The 18,940-nt window shown below is 50.3% G+C and overlaps 1 protein-coding gene across 1 annotated transcript in view; it reads left to right on the top strand.

The window, feature by feature from the left end:
- Trpv3 (transient receptor potential cation channel subfamily V member 3) overlaps nt 1–18,940 on the top strand; it is a 39,071-nt gene that overhangs the window by 513 nt on the left and 19,618 nt on the right. Inside the window, exons 2-10 of the mRNA XM_052756363.1 lie at nt 1,702–1,822; nt 9,315–9,419; nt 9,527–9,613; nt 10,414–10,568; nt 11,313–11,489; nt 12,139–12,279; nt 14,445–14,725; nt 17,066–17,242; nt 18,167–18,325. Of these exons, the coding sequence (XP_052612323.1) occupies nt 1,704–1,822; nt 9,315–9,419; nt 9,527–9,613; nt 10,414–10,568; nt 11,313–11,489; nt 12,139–12,279; nt 14,445–14,725; nt 17,066–17,242; nt 18,167–18,325 (1,401 nt within the window). The 5' untranslated portion in view covers nt 1,702–1,703. The remainder of the gene's footprint in view (nt 1–1,701; nt 1,823–9,314; nt 9,420–9,526; nt 9,614–10,413; nt 10,569–11,312; nt 11,490–12,138; nt 12,280–14,444; nt 14,726–17,065; nt 17,243–18,166; nt 18,326–18,940) is intronic.

Genomic DNA, 18,940 nt, shown 5'->3' with positions numbered 1-18,940 from the left:
CACAGGCATTGACGTAGCAGCTATGGAGGTCTCCCTGTGGCCTCTGCCTGGTCTCTGTTCCTAGGACAGGCCGTTTCAATCAGTGTCTGGGCCTTGGCAGGTGTGACATGATACTTCCTGGGTGAGGGATCTGGATCCCAGGGCAGGGAGAGAGTCCAGCAGGTGAGGATACAAGGCATACAGGATGACTCAGGAGCTAATTATAGCTGCTGGAGCCCAAGTCCAGATTGTCCTGACCCCCACTTGCCCCAGCTGTTCAGAATAGCCCACGCTCATGGGACTAGCACAAGAAGGATTGAGCAGTTGGTGTCGGGGCACAGGCTTATTGGGGACCATTCAGCTATTTCTCGGGAGGGAAACCAGGGGATGAGGGAGGGTGAGACACACCTCTGTCCACTTTTGCTCTTGGTCCAGCAAAGCCTTTCCAGCCCCATATGTCGACTGATTGCTTTGGGTAGAGACACACTTTAAAGGGTACCCATCTGGTTCTGACTGTGATGGATGTAGGCAGGGGCTGGGGGTTACTTCTGTATCTAAGTAAGTTATCTAAAGTGACTTCAATTGCAGTTGGTCCCCTGACTGCCAAGTTACCTCTTGTCCACACTACCTTTCCATATCTATCCTATTCTGCATGGCTAGCAGCCTCTTCCCCCTCCTCATGATCTCCATGACAACTTCTTCCTGGTCCCCAGGACACTGGTCTTTCCCACATCCTTGGCCTGTTCTCCTTCAGGCTATGTTGTCTACGTAACCTGGAGTCTTCCCCAGTTCCCTGCTTCCCTGACATCAATCTCTGCTTTCAAGTTGTTTGAGGGCTTCACAATGTGGCTCAACTTGTTGCCAAGCCCTTCCTTGCCGGCGATCCCCATGAACTCATCCAGGGTCTCCAGCTCCACCGGCTCCTTGCCTCTCACTGAGCTGTCTTGAGACCTGGTGATTGTTCAGGCTGTGCCCCCAGCCCAGATGGCATTAGTGCAAATCCCAGTCTTTAAACCTCCCTCTGAGATACATTCCCCAGTCTCCTTGGAGGGTGTGAACAGCACCTTGTTCTAACTCAGCTCATACTGACCATTAGTGAAGCATGTTTGTGAACTGAAGGGTTGACTTCCTGTATCCCATGGTAAGGGACTCTGCTTCTTCTAAGCAAGAGGGAGTCTGACAGGGTGCCAGTCGTGGTCTGGCTGTGCTTAGCTTGTGGGGAAGGCAAGAGATGTAACAGTGGGTGAGCTGCTGCAGAGACTACCTGCAGGTGCCGAGAAATCCGAACTCCACCAGCTGCATTATTTAGAGCAGTGGCTGGAGAAAAGGAGGTGACATTGGTGTTCTGTCAAGGTCAAAGAAGTGTGACCTTGACACAGAGATCTGAATACAAAGTCTTGCGGGGAGGCATTGAGAAAGTCAGTTAAGTCTCAGAGGTTTATCAGAGAGTGATAGGGCTAGAGATGGTGATGGGAGGCGGGAGGCTGGGTGCTTCTTCCCTGGGCACTATGCTGGGCTCTCCTTGGGCTTCGGAAGCAGGGGATATGGAAACTGCAGGAACAGTTTGCCTGTGCCCAAGAAAGGCTGACAGTTTGGAAAGGTATGGAATGAGCTTCCTGTTGGAGAGTTATGGGCAGAAGGTAGATGGTACCCCATGGGAGTCTGAAGCCCCCAGAAGTTACCTCCTGCCTCCTCAACCTCAGCATATGTCTTGTGCTACAGCAATGAATGCCCACTCCAAGGAGATGGTGCCCCTCATGGGCAGAAGAACCACTGCACCCAGCGGGAACTCCGTTGTGCTGACAGAGAAGAGGCCGGCAGATCTCACCCCGACCAAGAAGAAGTAAGACTGAAGGCTTAGGCCTGAGCTTTGTACAGTGTGGGGCACTGGAGGCACCCACTCCAGGGATTCCTTGTTTCCCATAGACTCAAGACTCTGTCATTTGGGGTGGCCTGATGACAGGCTGGGTATAACTTGGGGGTGGGGCGCAACACTGAATATTCAGGTGCCTTTGCTGAGGTTCTCATGACTGGCACAGGGATGGCGTCTCCTTAGAGGGGATGGAGGAACTGAAGTAAGAACACTCAGGGAGGCTCTTGGGAGGGGGGTAAGGGTTGCCAAGCAGTTCTTGGGAACAGGAGTAAAAGGTGGGTGGCATTCTAGGTAGTCTAGATCCTCAGCTGGGCATGTTTTTCTCACCTATACAAGTAGCTTTCAATCTACTGTGAAATCAAGTCTGTATAATGGATTGTATTGGGAAAACCTGGGGAGGAAGAAGGTACGATGAGATGGATTCAGTATTGTGCAAAGTATAAATGACTGGGAACTTACAGAAAAAAAAATGTACTTTGGGGGGCAGCAAAACAGGAGACTTCTGGCATGCAAGGAAGGAGGTAGATGTTTTGGGCTAAGCTGGATAAAGGTGGCTGTAGCTAACCAGAATATACCTGGCTTTTCTCATGGCCATTCTCAGTTAATAAGCTGGGCACATAATACCCTTGGCTGACTATTTTCATTTGAGAGAGGATCTTGCTATGTTTCTCAGGCTTGTCTGGTACTTGATACATAGCCAAGGAGAGTCTTGAACTTAGGATCCTCTGCCTTCTGAGTGCTGGGGTTACAGATGTGTAGCTCCATGTTCAGCTTTAGTTATTGTAATGATTATGTGTCTTGTAGGGCTTCCGATGCATGGCACGGTCATCTGGTGGGAAAAATGGAGATTGTGATTGAGATGGCTAGAGTTGTGTCAAGCAGGATCTCTATATGAAGACACTGCTAAGGACACCAACTTATAAGACACAGTTAATTGCCATTATGTTGCAAAGTGGTTAGCACAGTCAGGGGGATCAGTGCACAGTGTGTGTTGACTTTGATAGACAGTATGGGGGCTCCTGGGAGCTGGGCAGGCTGGAGTGGTTCTGTCCCACTTCTAAGTTGAGGATGCTGGGACAGAGAACAGACTTCTAGATCTCCATGGCTGATCTTTTTGATTGATTAGGTACCTCTCAGTTGGGCCAAGCTACACATAGTTCAGCTATGCTTTCCCTGGGCCCAGGGTGGTCTGCAGTCTAGGATGGTTCATTTGCCCTGCCTCCTCTGCCCCAACTCCAGCCTTCCTCTTGGGCCATTGGAGAACGTGGTTTCTTCTGCTGGCCTGTTGGTTAAAGTCAGAGTCACTGAAGTTTCCTGTCTATCAGGAGACAGACAACTTAACACTGAGATAAAGAACACCCCCTCTTGCTCATAGCCTGGAGTTGGGGGGCACAAAGGAGAATGCGAGAAGTGTCTGGAGTAAGTAAAATAAATCATGGCAGAGGCGGACTGAGGAGGGACAGGTCATTCTGAGCCTGTGGAGAGTCTGGAGCTCTTCATAGGGGAGGTGATGTAAGAGTGGGCTTTGGTAGGTGGAATTGACAGGAAGGGTATGCTGGGTGGTAGGATATGAGAATGAAGGCTGAGAGCAGGGTCTAAGGAGTTTTAGTAGCTGAAGTGCCATGAGGGTAGAAGAGCCATAGGGAGATAAATCCTATTAGGGCCAGGTGTTGGGGGATCTGTTAAAGTACACAGATGATCTTGGGAGGAGTGGGGGAGTCTCAGGGTGATTTCCTGAAGGAGGGATAGGGAGATAGGAATTTTGGAAATGTGGCTTTGGATGACCCATGTGGACAATGTGGAAGAAGGAAGACTGGGGACAAAGAGACCTTGAGGAAGCTGTCGAGAGTCAGGTAATAGGTGGTAAGGTCTGAGCCTGGGTAGTCAGGGATGGAGGAAGAGATGGATGAGAGTGGAGTTAGTCATGGGATCTTCCAGGGGCAGGAAGGGAGAAGGAAGAGCCGTAAGATAAACCCTTCCTCTGGAGTAACTCAGAAGGATGGCGGGTTACCTCGATCAAGAGCCCACCAAAGGAGCAAGGGCAGGAATGGTGAGCCAAGGTCGTATGTGAAGTACCAAGTAAGAGGTGCCTAGAGGACTAGGCAGAGCTTCTACCCTGGAGTCCAAGAGAGAAAGCTGGGAGGAAGTAGGGTGAGGCAGGTGGCATGTGAGTGGGGGCAGCCTGATCTTCATGGACCAATCCAGGAAGTAACAGAAACACAACTGACCTAAGTCAATATGACCCATCTTTCTGGCTCTCCTTCCTTCCTCCTCCCAGGGGAGGTTTGGGAATAGGGATAGGGTTGTGAACAGGCTCTCAAGAAAACCCTGGGTTCTTCCACATCAGGCCCATGTCTGTTCATGAAATTAGTTACAGGCTCAGAATTAGTGACCAAAGATTGTCTGGCCCAGCCAAGGGTATGAGGTATGATTTTTGTCTCCTGAAGTGGTGGTCCCACAGACTCTCTGAGGATTCTCATGTGAAGGTTTGAGTCTTTCCCTCAGAAATGAGTATAAGACTTGGGCCTAAAGAGAAAAAGGAAAAAGAATAAATTATATGTGAAGACAGAGTACAATGCTAGTCATCATGAGCTATTAGGCTATGAACTAATGGGAGAGTTCAAGGCAGGAGGTCTACAGGTCTACAGAGGGGAGAGAGCTTTCCTGAGCCACCATGTCATTCCTTGAATAGTTGCCACATTGGCCTCCTTATTGGGTCCTAGGCAAGGGGACATACAGGGTCAGAGAGCTGGCCTTGGGGAGTTTAGACACTTGGACATTTCTTGGGCAAAGCCAATGGTTAGTTAGACAAGCTCCTGCCTAGCTCTAGGTTGCTTCCTGGTCTTGGAGTCTTCTCTCGAAAGTGACAGAAATGGTGGAGAAATGATGTACAGCTGTCTGTGCACCTGTGTCAACCACACCCAGGTTGCACCCTTTGGCCTGGACCAAAGGAATAAACATGAGCATTTGCAGCAGGCAGAAGCCAGGATGTCACGTGGTCCAGACCTTACCATGTGCTTATGATAGTGGGTGGGACGTGGTTGTGTAGTGTCAAGTAGGGCAGGGATAGGTCAGGCCCTGCCTCGTGAGTTAGGCTCTTGCCTAATGGCCTGGTCTTCACCAGCCTAGCTGTCATCACTCCTGTCTCCACATCTTGTTCTCTGGGCTCCAAAGCTTTCCTTTTCCAAGACAGACTTCCTTTCCAGCCCAGGAGGTATTTCTCATTCTTCTCTCTGCTTCAAGATTTTTCTAGAACCAGAGGCATATTTCAATATCCAGACTGTACTCCAGTTAGCACAGCACAGAGCTTCTAATTCCTGTCCTCGATTATAAGGGCCTGCATTGTTCTCGTGCTCCTATAACCCCCTGGAGAGACTGTTGTGGTCACTGGGACACGTATGTGTTAGCCCTGGTCGACATCTCTGAGGATGGGGTCTCTGGAAGGGGCAATTATCCCTGTCCTATCCCCTCAGTTCCATACACTGGACAACTGATTAGTCTTGAGTAAGTGAAGGAGACGAGGGATCAGGAAGGCAATGAAGAGATTGTGTGAGCCAATGAGGAAGCTGTCCAGAAGCTCAGCACCAGTGACATCATTGCATGGTGAGATGATGCTTTCCCCTTCTGTATGGCCCTCAGCTTTAGACCTGGGTGCTGAATACTTACATGATATGGCTTTCTGTGTCATTCTTGATCTCTTGAGGAACCCTTGAGAAGAGGGGACTCCGTGGAGGAGTGGCAAAAGACCCCACTTCAGCTTTGTGTATGAGACTGAGGAGGGGCGGGAAAAGGTGAGAGCTTTCAGCAGCTGGGAGCACAGCCAGGAAGGATTTAGCCTCCACCATTGACAGTTTAAGGTTGTGTTGAATGTCTGAGCATTGATCGTATCCACAGACCTCTCCACCTTATCTACCTACTTGATTACTTATTACCTGTCCATCCATCCATCCATCCATCCATCCATCCATCCATCCATCCATCCATCCATCTACCCATTCTTCCATTATTCTATTGTCTACCCACTATTCATCTATTAACTCATCTGTTCTTTGTCTGACCAACCATTATTCCTTCCACTTGAATATGTCTCACTCCTCACCTATCCTTTCATACATCTATTCAGTGGGATCTTCTGAGTACCAGGACCACTGTTAGGAAATCAAAGTTGATTCTGGAAAATCAAAGATAATATCATTATAGTCCTTGCTGTTGGGAAACTTACAGCTGAATGACCGTATTGTCCAGAGCAAAGGACCAAATGACCCATCTGTGTGGTACATTGGTCTTACCTTGGAGTCAGTTTTGATCAACCCATTGGAATTGCAGATCTGGAAAAGAAGGGAGTCTCCCTGTATCATAGCCACAGGACCAGTGCCTGGCACATTGTAGGAACTTGATAAGCATTTGCTGAAGCAGCTTCAGGGGCAGGGTAGGCTCAAGGGATGACCAGACCAAACTTTGTTGGAGAAAATCCACATGTGTGGGTTTGGGGCTCTCTATGGAGAAAATCTGGCAATTCTCAACCAGGATGTCTTGAGGCCGAACCTCTAGTAGATGTACTTGGAACTTCTGAGTCAGGCCGCCATAGTGGAGTGGAGGCAGCTTTGGAGTGATAGTTCAGGGTATGGTAACCTAATTGGTTAACCTTCAAGGTCTACTTCAGCTGGACAGCCCATGAGTGGATGGTCTTAGGGTTGCCTTGTGTCTGGGAATTATCTCACCCAGTATCCCATCTGCTGAGAATTCCTGGTCCAAAGATGGAAAGTACCCACTTGGAGGCAGATGCTGAGCTTGACCAGAACCCAAGCTTTGGGTCCCAGTCAAAGGTTTTCTCTTCTCTTTGCCTTCTCTCTTTTGATGTTTTTTTTTGTTTGTTTGTTTGAAGCATTTGCTTTTAGATAAGGCTAGCCTCCCTTCCTTTTTCTTTTTCTCTCTCCCCTGTTCCCCTCAATAGGTATCCCCTGTATCCCAGACTAACCTTGAACAATCTTTCTGCCTCAGCCTCCTGAGTACTCCATAGTGTGAGCCACCATGCCTGGAAGAAAGCTCCTCTTTGATGGTCAGAAGTCAGGAGGGGGAAGGCCAATGTGTCCTCTGCCCCATTTATGGATTTATTATAAGCTTTAGGTTTGTCTGTGTCTAAAGTGAGGAGAGGGACTTACCAGGTCAACCAGGATTCTCCTGCCTGCCCTGATTGGGTAGCCCCCTTTTAGGTAACCCCCTTGCAGTGGATTCAGCTGGAAGCAGGCCAGGAAGACCGAGCTGAGAGCAGAGCAATGTGCATCACTGTGTCAGTCATTAGCTTGGACTTCAGGAAGCAGGTCCTATGGCCAACTCGAGTCTACCCTAGGGGGAGGTGCTTACTCATCCTTAGCCTTAGACGCCTTGCCTGTAGACTGGGACTCTGATCACACCCTGCTACTCTTCTTTCTTAACTTGAGATGGGAGGAACTGCACTTTGGAACATCCTCCATTTTGGGCCTTGGAAAGACTCAGGCAGCAAAGGTGTTTAGGAATGCTGTGTGCCTGCTGTCAGGAGGGTCATTCTGGATGGGTCACATGGTCTGTGCTGCAGCAGCTGCAGGGTTGGATGGACTGCATCTGAGCTCACCCTCAGCTGATCCTCACCTTAATGTTACCAGAAGACTCATCTCCCAGTGTGTGACTGTGGTGTCCAAGGTCACGTGTATCGGCATTTGTGGGTGTGGCTGACTGTGCTGGTGTGTCTTGGGTAGAGTGTCTGGTAATGTGTGTCTTCCATTCCCTTGAAGCCTGAGGAGAAAGCTGGCCGTGGCTTTGTCTCTCTCCTTCACTGCCTGGCAGTGTTTTCTGGGCCTCCCTCCTTTCTTTTTCCTTTTAAAAATTCACTTTTTTTTGCTAGTATATATCAAATGCACAAAGTTAGGGCTTCATTATGACATTCATGCAATGCACATCATGTGCTTTGACCATATTCTCCCCTCTGGTTACCTTTTCTTTTTCTAAAAAATAGTTTTGAACATTTATTTATTTGTATGTGAATATATATTGTTATGTGTATGGGTGTTTTGCCTACTTTGTATGTCTGTACACTACGTGTGTGAAATGCCCACAGAAGCCAGAAGAGGGAGGGTACAGGATCCCATAGGATTGGAGTTACAAATGGTTGTGAGCTGCCGTGTGCATGCTGGGAATCGAACCTGGGCCTCCTGGAGCAGTCGGTGCTCTTAACCACTGAGCCACCCTTCTTATTCTTTCTTATTCCTTCTCCTTTTACCATTATCCTTCTAGATCCCCGGCATTTTCACCTGTAGTTTTGTGTCCCTTTTCTATCTTCCACGTAGGAGAGAAAAGACGGTATTTTGTGTTTCTAAGTCTGGCTTATTTCACTTAGCAGGCTGACTTATTTCACTTAGCAGGCTGTTCCATACATCTTCCTGAAAATGATACAGAATCTCATTCTTCATGGCTGAAGAGAATATCATTTTATAAAATACCATAGTTTATTTGTTCATGTGGGGGGGGGGGGGCAGCTAGGCTGACTCTGTGACTTGACTGTTGTGAATAGTGATGCCTTAAACATGAACTTGCAGGTGTCCGTGTAGGGTTCCTTTTGCTATAGGTCTATAGATCTATAGATCGTATAGCTGGGTCACATGAAGTTCTACTTTTGAGGTGCCGCCATACTGATTCTCAGAGAGGCTTCACTATTTTGCATTCCTTACAGCGGCATGGAAGGGCTCTTTTCTCAACCACTCCCATTCTTGACACCCTTTGGTGTCGCCTGTCATCTTGATGATAGCCATTCTCACATGATATATTATTTTATTTTATTTAGAGATAGTCCTGCTATGTAGCACAGGCTAGCTTTGAACCTATGATCTTCTTGACTCAGCATCCTGAGTGATGAGATTAAGGGCATATATTACCATGTCTGGTCTGGGGTTTTCTTCTTGGTGGGGGATACCGAGGCTGACGGCCCCTTGAGTTCTCTCTGCCCTTGACTGGCTTTCTCAGCTCATTTTCTGTTCTGGCAAAGGGATTAATGGGCAACGAGAGCAGCCAGAGTAACTCTGGTCCTCTCCCTTAAGTTGCTGCAAGGTCTGCCTGGATTTGAGTCGAGGGACCCCTTCTAAAAGGCTTTGCCTTTGGGCCTAGGTTTTAGGAGAAACTGGATGGCAATGGGAAACCCAGCTCCTGCCATGTTCCCACTTTTGAAGGACCTGATACCTGGGTACAGCTGCAGATCCTTAGGTGCTGCACCATCCTCAGTGAGCCTCTTGGGTTCATCCATATGGTACTTCTAGAGACAAGAGTTGTTCAGACTCAGCTTAGAACCCAGAGTCTACTCCATCCCCGAGGGCTAGGCTAGGACACAGGCACACAGGCTGAGGGCTTAGTATGGGTGGGTCATCTGTGGCAAGGCTGCAGGACACATAGGCCCTGCCCTAGCTCTAATGGTCTTGACTGGATGTCCCCTCAGTGCACACTTCTTCCTGGAGATAGAAGGGTTTGACCCCAACCCCACAGTCACCAAGACCTCTCCTCCCATCTTCTCCAAGCCAATGGACTCCAACATCCGGCAGTGGTGAGTACTGGCTGCTGGCCTGGACACGTGGCTGGGCCTGACTATGGCATGGTAGCATTGCATATTTCTAAATTTGTCCTGCTCTCCTCCCTCTCTTCCCTCTCCAGCCACTCTGGCAATTGTGATGACATGGACTCCCCTCAGTCTCCTCAGGACGATGTGACAGAGACCCCATCCAATCCCAACAGCCCAAGGTCAGTGCGGCCCTCCCACTTATCTCCCTGTTCTCAGCAAGGGGAGGTGTCACAGGGAGGGGCTGCACAGGAAAGAGACAGAAACCATCATCCCCGGGGAGTTGGGACAAACAGCTGGAAGTCTGGGCCATGGTTGTGGCATGTGACATTTTGTGGAGAAGGGTGAAATATCAGTAAATTATAAAATGCTATTTGTTCATCATAAAACATCCAAACAACACACAGGAGAATAAGGACTTTAGCACAAGTTATACAACTACATAAACTTAGAATTCATTCACACAGAACGTCAGTATGCATTTTTGCAAGGGCACATACAGACTAAAGGAGGTACATCTACATTCCAGCAATGGTCTTAGAATCCATTCACACAGAACATCAGTATGCATTTTTGCAAGGGCACATACAGACTAAAGGAGGTACATCTACATTCCAGAGATGGTCTATGCCGATGGACTGTGGAGGCAGGGAGGGATAGATGGAAACGTTCAGATAGGGAGATGAACCGAAGTATTCTCTTCCCTTAGTTCCAATATTCCAAAGTAACGGCTACGATAGGTATATGTCCTTCTTGATCATCCCCGTGTGCATGCAGGCGTATTTTGATCAATGTGATTGCATAGAGATTGGAATGGGAACCTGATCAGGCAACACGGAACACAAACTTGGGCATCCCCTAAGACACGAAAGACACAGGAGTTGGAGCAGTGGCCTGGAGGCCAGCAGCTCTGGTGGTGGAGGGGAAGAGGGTAGGAGTCGAAGCAAATGCGGGGTGAATTCACAGTGCCTTCTGGTCTCAGCGCAAACCTGGCCAAGGAAGAACAGAGGCAGAAGAAGAAGCGGCTGAAGAAGCGCATCTTCGCGGCTGTGTCTGAGGGCTGCGTGGAGGAGCTGTGGGAACTGCTGCAGGAGCTGCAAGAGCTCTGCAAGCGGCGCCGCGGCCTGGATGTGCCTGGTCAGTGCCCAGCCCTGGTACAGGGTGCAGGTCCTGGGGACCCTGGCTGGTTTGGCTTGGCCCCTGCTCCATCTCTGGTGGGGCTGGAGGGTGAGGCATCTTGGATACTGGCATAGCAGCCTTGAGCTTGACTGAGAGGGCCATGGGGAGTATGGATGGGTTTAGGCAGGCAGAAGGCATGGTCTGGCTGTAGGGTGGAGTAAATCTGGAGAGAGTTGCTATTTAAACAGCGTTGGGACCCTGAAGCAGGCCTGGGAGAGGGGGAAGAGTTCTGGAGAGTTCCTCAGGCATTGATTGACAGGAATTGAAGGATTTTGGGGTTCACAGCTGGGTGAGGATCAAGGTGAGGAGCAGGTTGATGAGGAGGTGATGAGCTAACTTTTAGGCCATGAGAAGGGGTAGGATGGAGATTTCAGCACAAACATGGGCTGTGGGAAGCCAGGCAGCAGGTGACATTGTCTCCCCTCCAGAGAGAAGGTGGAAAGGTCAAAGAGCAGCGGGGTGCTGGATGAGGCTTTCATAGGTGGTAGAGATCTGTGAACAACAAACCCAGAAGGGAGCTGGAGGAGGGGCTAGGGAGAGGAAGGAAGAGTGCCAGGTAGTACAGGGTTGGGGCCCCCCAGTGCAGGGTAGAGGGCATGCTTTTGAGGTGTGAGGCTGCAGCTCTCACACCTTGTTCTGTCTGGGAGGCCCAGGGCAGCCAGCCCTTCCCATCCCTGCCTTTATCCTTGACTCCGTCTGCAGACTTCCTCATGCACAAGCTGACAGCCTCAGACACCGGGAAGACCTGCCTGATGAAAGCTTTGCTCAACATCAACCCCAACACCAAAGAGATCGTGCGGATTCTGCTTGCCTTCGCTGAGGAGAACGACATCCTGGACAGGTTCATCAACGCCGAGTACACGGAAGAGGCCTACGAAGGTACCTGTAGGCAGAGGCAACCTAAGGGCAAGGGACAGAGGTTGGGATTTCCCGAGGTGAGTGTGGCTACAGAGCCACGCCAGTCTTGCTACACAGAGGCACTTTGGCTATGATATGCAGCAGACACACTTCTCATCCTTCCTTTTCCTTGTGAATAATGCTGAGCAGGGGTGGACAAGTCAGGAAACGGCAATGCTCTAAAAAGGCAAGTTTAGACAGACTACTAGGAATGGAAATAATGGCGACAGGGAGTGACTGGGGTGAGCAATTGTGTTTTGACCCAGAGTCTACCTGATGGGAAGAATCCAGAGCAAGCTCAGAGGAAGAGCCCCAAGATGGGCATGGAATTGACTGATTTGGCCACAAATCCTCTTCCTTCTCAGCCTCTCCTAGTCTTTTGATTTCTCTGCCATCCCCTTGCTGTTAGACTTGCAGGAGGTCATGGGCATCCTTGCCCTGGTTTTCTCCATGGTGGGGTGCCGCTCATCCTTGCTTTCCCAGAACCCAGCTGGCCGCCAACATGGTGTCCCCCACACAGTATCTGCACCCTTAGTGTTTTCAGTCAGCTACTGCTACCTGGGGAGAGGGGCTCCAGGGTCAGCTTAGGTTGCTCCAGGCCTTTGAGTGCACGTGCCCTTTCTGTTCTCAGGGCAGACAGCGCTGAACATCGCCATTGAGCGGCGCCAGGGAGACATCACAGCGGTGCTCATAGCAGCGGGCGCTGACGTCAACGCGCATGCCAAGGGTGTCTTCTTCAACCCCAAATACCAGCACGAAGGCTTCTATTTCGGTAGGTGACATCGCCAGGGTTAAGGGAGAGGAGAAGGGACTTCCTGCCCTGAGTTCCGCTGCAACCAGCCCTGTACTGAAAGACGGGGCGGGGTGGGGGGTGGTGGTGGAGGTGGGCACTGAAACACGGAGTCCTCTTCTGCGGATCACAGACCGGACTGGTGCTGACCCATCCCAGAGGGATCACCGGGAACACCTCCAGAGAGGCCCACTAGGGTGGAAGAGCCTGCTTGACAGTGTGACCCTCTAGCGGAAGGGGTCACATCTGCAGGGAACAAATACTTGGTGTGTGTGTGTGTGTGTGTGTGTGTGTGTGTGTGTGTGTGTGTGTGTAAAAGGGTGTGAAGGACATAGCCGTTATACAGGTGAGGACATTGGGCTGAGGAGTAAAGTGACCTGCCCAAGAATAGTAAGGCAGAGATGGGTGACATCTGTCCAGGCTGGGCAGCGTGAGTGGGGAGAACCCCGTCAGAAACCTAAAAGCAGTTGCAGTTGTGTTGTGTGTACCCGATAGATGTCCTTAGAGAGGTGCCGTTAGTGTAAGGTTGTGACCTCTGCAAACTTGAGGTTCTGGAACTTTCTGGTAGATACTCTCGGCTATAATGCCTATAATGTCCTTCCTTCACAACCTCCTGACTTTATTTAGTGTTTTGTTTTTCTTGGTGTTTGCGTGTGTGTTTGCATGTGTATCTCTCTCTGTGTGTGAGACTGTGCATGTGTGTGTATGTATGGTGTGTGTGTGTGTGTGTGTGTGTGTGTGTGTGTGTGTGTGTGTGTGTGTGTGTTGGTGTTAGTGGGAGGAGAGACACAAATGCCTTTCCCTCTCTTCTGACAATGTTCACATTGCCTTTACAGATTCTCTGGGTTTAGGAAAAAAGAGACGTGTAACTTAGGTATAGTGAAATCTACCCATTTTAGTGTATGATTCTGTTATTTTTATAAACATATTACCACCATCACAGTAAGGACAGGCAATAGGAAGCTCCACTGGGCCTGACTGTCACTGCTCTGCTCTGCTGTTTTTTTTTTTTTTTTTTAAACTCACTCTGTAGATCAGGCTCTCGAACTTACAGAGATCCTCCTGCCTCTGCTTCCCCAGTGCTGGAATTAAAGGCGTGTGTCACTACTGCCTGCCTTTCTTTTTTCCCTCTCTCTCTCTCTCTCTCTTTTTTTTGTGTGTATGTGTAGTTTACATGTGTATGTGTGTGGTGTAAGTCATGTGTGTGCAGAGGTCAGAGGCCATCTGGTGTCCTTCTGTATTACCTTTCATCTTCTCCCCTTGAGACACCAGCTAGGCTGGTGGCCAGTGAGCCCCTGCAAACTGCCTGTCTCTGCCCCCATAGCAACCATGCCCAGCTTTTCTGTGGGGGCTGGGGATTTGAACTGAGTTCTTCATGTTTGTACAGCAAACACTCTTATCCACTGGGCTATCTCCTCAACCCCCCACCTCTGGCTTTTTAATCAGCAGGACTAGATGAGCCTGGGCATCTTTGAGGACTTCTTACTCAGTCATTCTTGTGTCCTCATTGCCCAGCACAGGACCTAATTACAGCCAGAGTTGAGAAACATTTGTTGGGTGGAGTAAGAGAGGGCAGAGGTGGGAATAGGGCAGAGGAAGAAGCAGGAGTTTTGTCCAGGTGGGCGGGAGGGTTTCTCAATTGTAAATGGGGTGGTTAAAGTGAGCCAGTGAAAAGGTGGGATCTGAACAAAGGCGGGATAAGCCATGCCGAGTATCCCCAGGAAGCAAGAACAGCTTATGCAAAGGCCCCAAGGTTAGAAAATGTCCCATGTTGGAAGAAAGGAGGCTACTGTGCCTGGAGAGGTGTGGGCGTGGCTGAGAGGATGAGAGGGCAAAACATGTAAGACTTTCCAGGTTGTACCCGAATTAGAGCCTTCATTCTGGGTAAGCGGGGACCCAACTGGATTGTTGTGCTCCTCTGCTAAGCAGAATGTTGGAAAGTTAGTGGGGAGCAGGGAGAGCTCGTGGCCGGCCACCGGTGTGATCTTGCTTCAGTCTTTACCGAACAAGGGGAGGTGGTCGGTGGTCAGGGAACCTCGGGGATCAGTGCTGCTGTGAAGGTCAGCATCTGGAACTCTGGTCCTGGGGCCTGGAGGGTATTGCTTTTGGCCTGTGAAAGGACTGAACTCTGAGCCTCCTTTCCCCAGGTGAGACACCCCTGGCCTTGGCAGCATGTACCAACCAGCCCGAGATTGTGCAGCTGCTGATGGAGAATGAGCAGACGGACATCACCTCCCAGGACTCTCGGGGAAACAATATCCTGCATGCGCTGGTGACAGTGGCTGAGGACTTCAAGACCCAGAATGACTTTGTTAAGCGCATGTATGATATGATCCTGCTGAGGAGTGGCAATTGGGAGCTGGAGACCATGCGCAACAATGATGGACTCACGCCGCTGCAGCTGGCTGCCAAGATGGGCAAGGCTGAGGTGGGGCCCTGCAGCAGGGGTGGGGACTGGGGAGGCACAGCTGCCCCTCTGTCAGCCTGGGGCCCCTCTGAGGATCCCACAGGTTCCAGCTTTAACCCTGGAAAGGCCCCAGCTTAGGTCTAAAAATGCAGTGATGGCTCAGTGAAATCCAGCATGGGCTCCATGCTTAGGACATCAGTCCTGTACTCTGGAGCTCAGTCTCTCTTTCTGGGACTTCCTCAGGGAGGCCAGATTGGGGAATCCCTAACGCCGAGGTGATGCAATATCTCAGGTGCTTTGTGGTTGAGCATTCCTGAATGGTGATGCTCAACCACAGGCTGTGTGTCTGTTTTTTCAGGCTTGCCTCTTCTGTGGCTCCAGAATGGCCACTCTGGGTCCACAGCCAATGGTTTCTGCTCCCTGGCAATAGAAGGACCTTAGTCTGTTGGTCAAGCCTCTTCTCCAGCAGAGCCCTTTGCCTGTGTGATGTGGTCAAAGAACTCTAGGCTCATCTGAGCACCTTGGGAAGACCTGGGCTGGGCCGGGCTGATATGTTTTGTTTATCTGTGGCTGGAGCTGTGGCTTGGCTGAGATCAAGTTTCTTCTGAGGGGACGGATCTTGGGAGGGGACTGTGGTTCCTGGGAGGCTGTGGGAGGACACTGGATGGTTGGCACTTATTGAACAATTCCAGCTGTGTACCCTCTACGTCTCCTAGTCAGCTGCCCTGAGGTCAGGCCAGGGCTGGAGCTCACAAGGGACTTTTTTATTCCCTTGAGGGGGAGGAGATGGAAACGGCTTTAACAAAGGGAGAATTGTATGTCTGACCCCCCCCCCCCCCCGCCCTGTCCTGCTACCCAGGGTCATAGCTTTTGTATGGGCTCTAAAGAGAGCCAGAGGGTATTTGTGTAGTCTAGTTTCTTCCATGAGCTTTTCCCTGCATGCCACTGTCTCATTTGGGCTCCCTGCTACCCAGCCCAGGGAAGAGACATCTTTTGTTTTTGTTTTTTGTTTTGTTTTTTTGAGACAAGGTTTCTCTTACTTTTGGTGCCTGTCCTGGATCTCGCTCTGTAGACCAGGCTGGCCTCAAATTCACAGAGATCTGCCCGGCTCTGCCTCTCGAGGGTTGGAATTAAAGGTGTGCGCCATTACTGCCTGGCTGGGAAGATACATCTTGAAGAGACGCTCTAAGGCTGTGGTTCTCAACCTTCCTAATGCTGCAGCCTTTTATAGTTCCTCATGTTGTGTTGACCCTCAATCATAAAATTAATTCATTGCTATTTCATAACTGTAATTTTGCTACTGTTATGATTCGCAATATATCTATCTGATATGCAACCCCAAAGGGGCCTTGACCCACAGGTTGAGAACAGCTGCTCTAGGGGATCGTGCTCTCATCCAGGCTAGTCTCAGGGAGATACCCACCAGGGAGGTTCCTGAGTCCTCTCCTTTGTTCAGTGCTTGTGGGAAACTTTCCTGGATGTCACCCAAGGCGGCTGCCAGACTGGGAGTGGAGGACACAGCAATGCTGAAGCCACAGACCTACCCTTGGGGCTTTTACCCACTGGGGTCTAGGAGCTGTCTGCTTGGCTGTGACGGGAGATGCAGTGGGAATGTGAGGAGCCGAGTGAGATTCACACACTGGTGCTGTCCTCCTAACAGGTCCCTTTTGTTGGGTTGTAGGTTCATACCCCTTGGTGCTCTATCTCCAATTTAGGGTCATCAATGGCTTAGCTTTCAGAAAGTGGGATGATGGAAAGCAATGGCCCTCCTGCACAGGGGACCTACCCAGAGAGCTTCACAGAATCGTTTCCAGGTTTCTTCCTGCTTCCAGAGTTTTAGCAATTGACTTTGTGTTTTGAAAAACTCCCCTGAGATCCTAACATACAGTCGACTTTGGGGACCACTGACCTACAGAGTGGGCACCATGGGCCTCTTTGTGAAGGCTGGTGCCTGATGTCACAGCTTGTCCAGCCAGAGTGGTGAGCCTGGCTGTAGAGTCTAGACTGAGGGTGGACTGGAGAGCAGAGGAACCGAGAGCTTCAAGTTCAGGAGATTATTTCTAAAAATGGTCAGTTCTTGGATTCTTTCCTGAACTGGAGCCCAGCTGGTTTGGGGACCTACTAGCTGATGGTTTGGCTTTCTGCAGTGTGCAAAGGGCTCTCATACTCTGGTTCCCCATGAGAAGGCAAGAACTGTGAACTTCACTCCCATTTCGCAGACACAGCTGGAACCCAGGGTCATGGCTCCAGGCAGAGGTGGCACTCATACTGTTTATGGTAGGAACATTTTCTGGGTTGACCTGCCTCTGGCTGGTCCAGCCCTGTTGTCCCCAAGCCCCATTGTCCTTCTTTCCACTCCAGATCCTGAAGTACATCCTCAGTCGTGAGATTAAGGAGAAGCCTCTCCGGAGCCTGTCCAGGAAGTTCACAGACTGGGCATATGGGCCTGTGTCATCCTCGCTCTATGACCTCACCAACGTAGACACCACGACAGATAACTCAGTGCTGGAGATCATTGTCTACAACACCAACATTGACGTGGGTCTCCCAAGCAGATTGGCAGGGACAAGGAGTGAGGGGTGGACTCCAGGTCAGGGCTTAGGGACCCTGGGAGGAATTGTGCCAGAGTCCCCTAAGCCCCATATTGGTGATTTGTCTTGGTGGAGTCTGGCATTGAGGGTATGGTCCAAGCAGAAGCTGGCTCTTTTGTTTCTGGCCCACAATGAATAGTAGAGCTAAGGGTGAGGGGCTGGCTTCAGAATCCTGGGCAGTTTGGAGGCAATGAAGAGGTGTGTAGTATTGATCTTGTACATCTATATGGTCTAACTCATCTATATGGTCTAGCTTAGAATTCTTTATTCCTCTAGACTTGAATACACATGAAGCCAGAGAGTGCTCACTAGCTGGAGCAATCTGGACCCTTTTAGGAGGAGGTGGGAGAGGGAAGGCTAGTGAAGCTGGAGGCGAAGACAGAGGATCAGCTCAGACAGTTTTCAGTCCATGGGGTGAGTGAGGCAGAGGGCCAGGTTCCATCCTTTGTATTTTTATCAACAACCCTACTCCCCAGACGCCCCCTGGACCCTCACAGCAGCCCGTTTGGCAGGGTGGGTAAGGGTTATGGTATAGATGAAGAGGTGAAGAGGTGAAGTCGAGAAAGGCTCAGGAGGCATCCTAAGGTCACAGGGATGGATACTGGGACCCTTTCTAGTCTCCAGTCCAGTGTGCAGCAGCTCTTCCTGTCAGAAGCCTCAGTGCCCCCCTCACCTGCCCCTGAGCATTGACTGCCCCAAAAAGAGCCATGGGAGCTGGAAGTTACCTTTCCAACATTTCCATCAAATAGTCCATTGCTCCCGATGACTGGAGCATTCTGCCACTGGCCCTGCTGACTCTGGGCTCCTGATGGGCCCTTTGAAAACGGTCCTTCTCTGCCTGCCTCATCTCCACGGGGTGTTCTATCCCCAGAACCGGCATGAGATGCTGACCCTGGAGCCCCTGCACACGCTGCTGCATATGAAGTGGAAGAAATTTGCCAAGTACATGTTCTTCTTGTCCTTCTGTTTCTATTTCTTCTACAATATCACCTTGACCCTCGTCTCTTACTACCGACCCCGGGATGATGAGGTATGGGAGTCCTAGGGATGGGGTGGTGGGTGGAAAGGTCTGAGGTGGAGGATCTTGGAAGTGTCTCATGTGGGGATGGAGAAACTGAGGCCCAGAGAGGCTAAGGGATTTTCATGGTGTCTGTCAATTATTCTCCAAAGTTCTCAGTGAACAGAACAGTTAGCCAAGCTGTAGGTGAACAGATCTAGGGTGATGAATACTGGGAGGGAGTTGGGGAATAAGGAGCTCCAGGCCCTTTCAGGCTTTCTATGTGGGTCTAGAATACATTGTATCTGCCGTGAGGCCCACAGGAAGTGGGTGGAGGAGAAGTTACTTTGCCAAACTTTCCTGCTACTCTGGGCCTCAGTTTCCCATCTGTTAGTGGAGTGCAGAGTCTCAGCTTCACTGAACTGTGGAAGGAGGTCACATTGAGTGTCTGGTAGTGGATATGGTTAGAAAGAACCATGCAATGGGTTGTTAGCAAATAGAGCATTGTCCCTCTCACTGCAAAGTTCTGGGTTCTCACTGAGGGTGGGGCAGGCAGGGCCAGGAGATGGGCCTCTGGTCCATCTTGAAGGTCCAGCATGCATATACAGCCTGGTTCCTCCAGAGCTAGTGTTGCCCTTCCCTTCCCAT

This window comes from Peromyscus californicus, unplaced genomic scaffold, assembly GCF_007827085.1.
Source record: "Peromyscus californicus insignis strain IS unplaced genomic scaffold, ASM782708v3 Scaffold_3__1_contigs__length_106647218, whole genome shotgun sequence".
Taxonomy (NCBI): Eukaryota; Metazoa; Chordata; class Mammalia; order Rodentia; family Cricetidae; genus Peromyscus; species Peromyscus californicus.
Note: the sequence above shows the minus strand (reverse complement) of the source record. Positions and strands in the feature narration are given on the sequence as shown.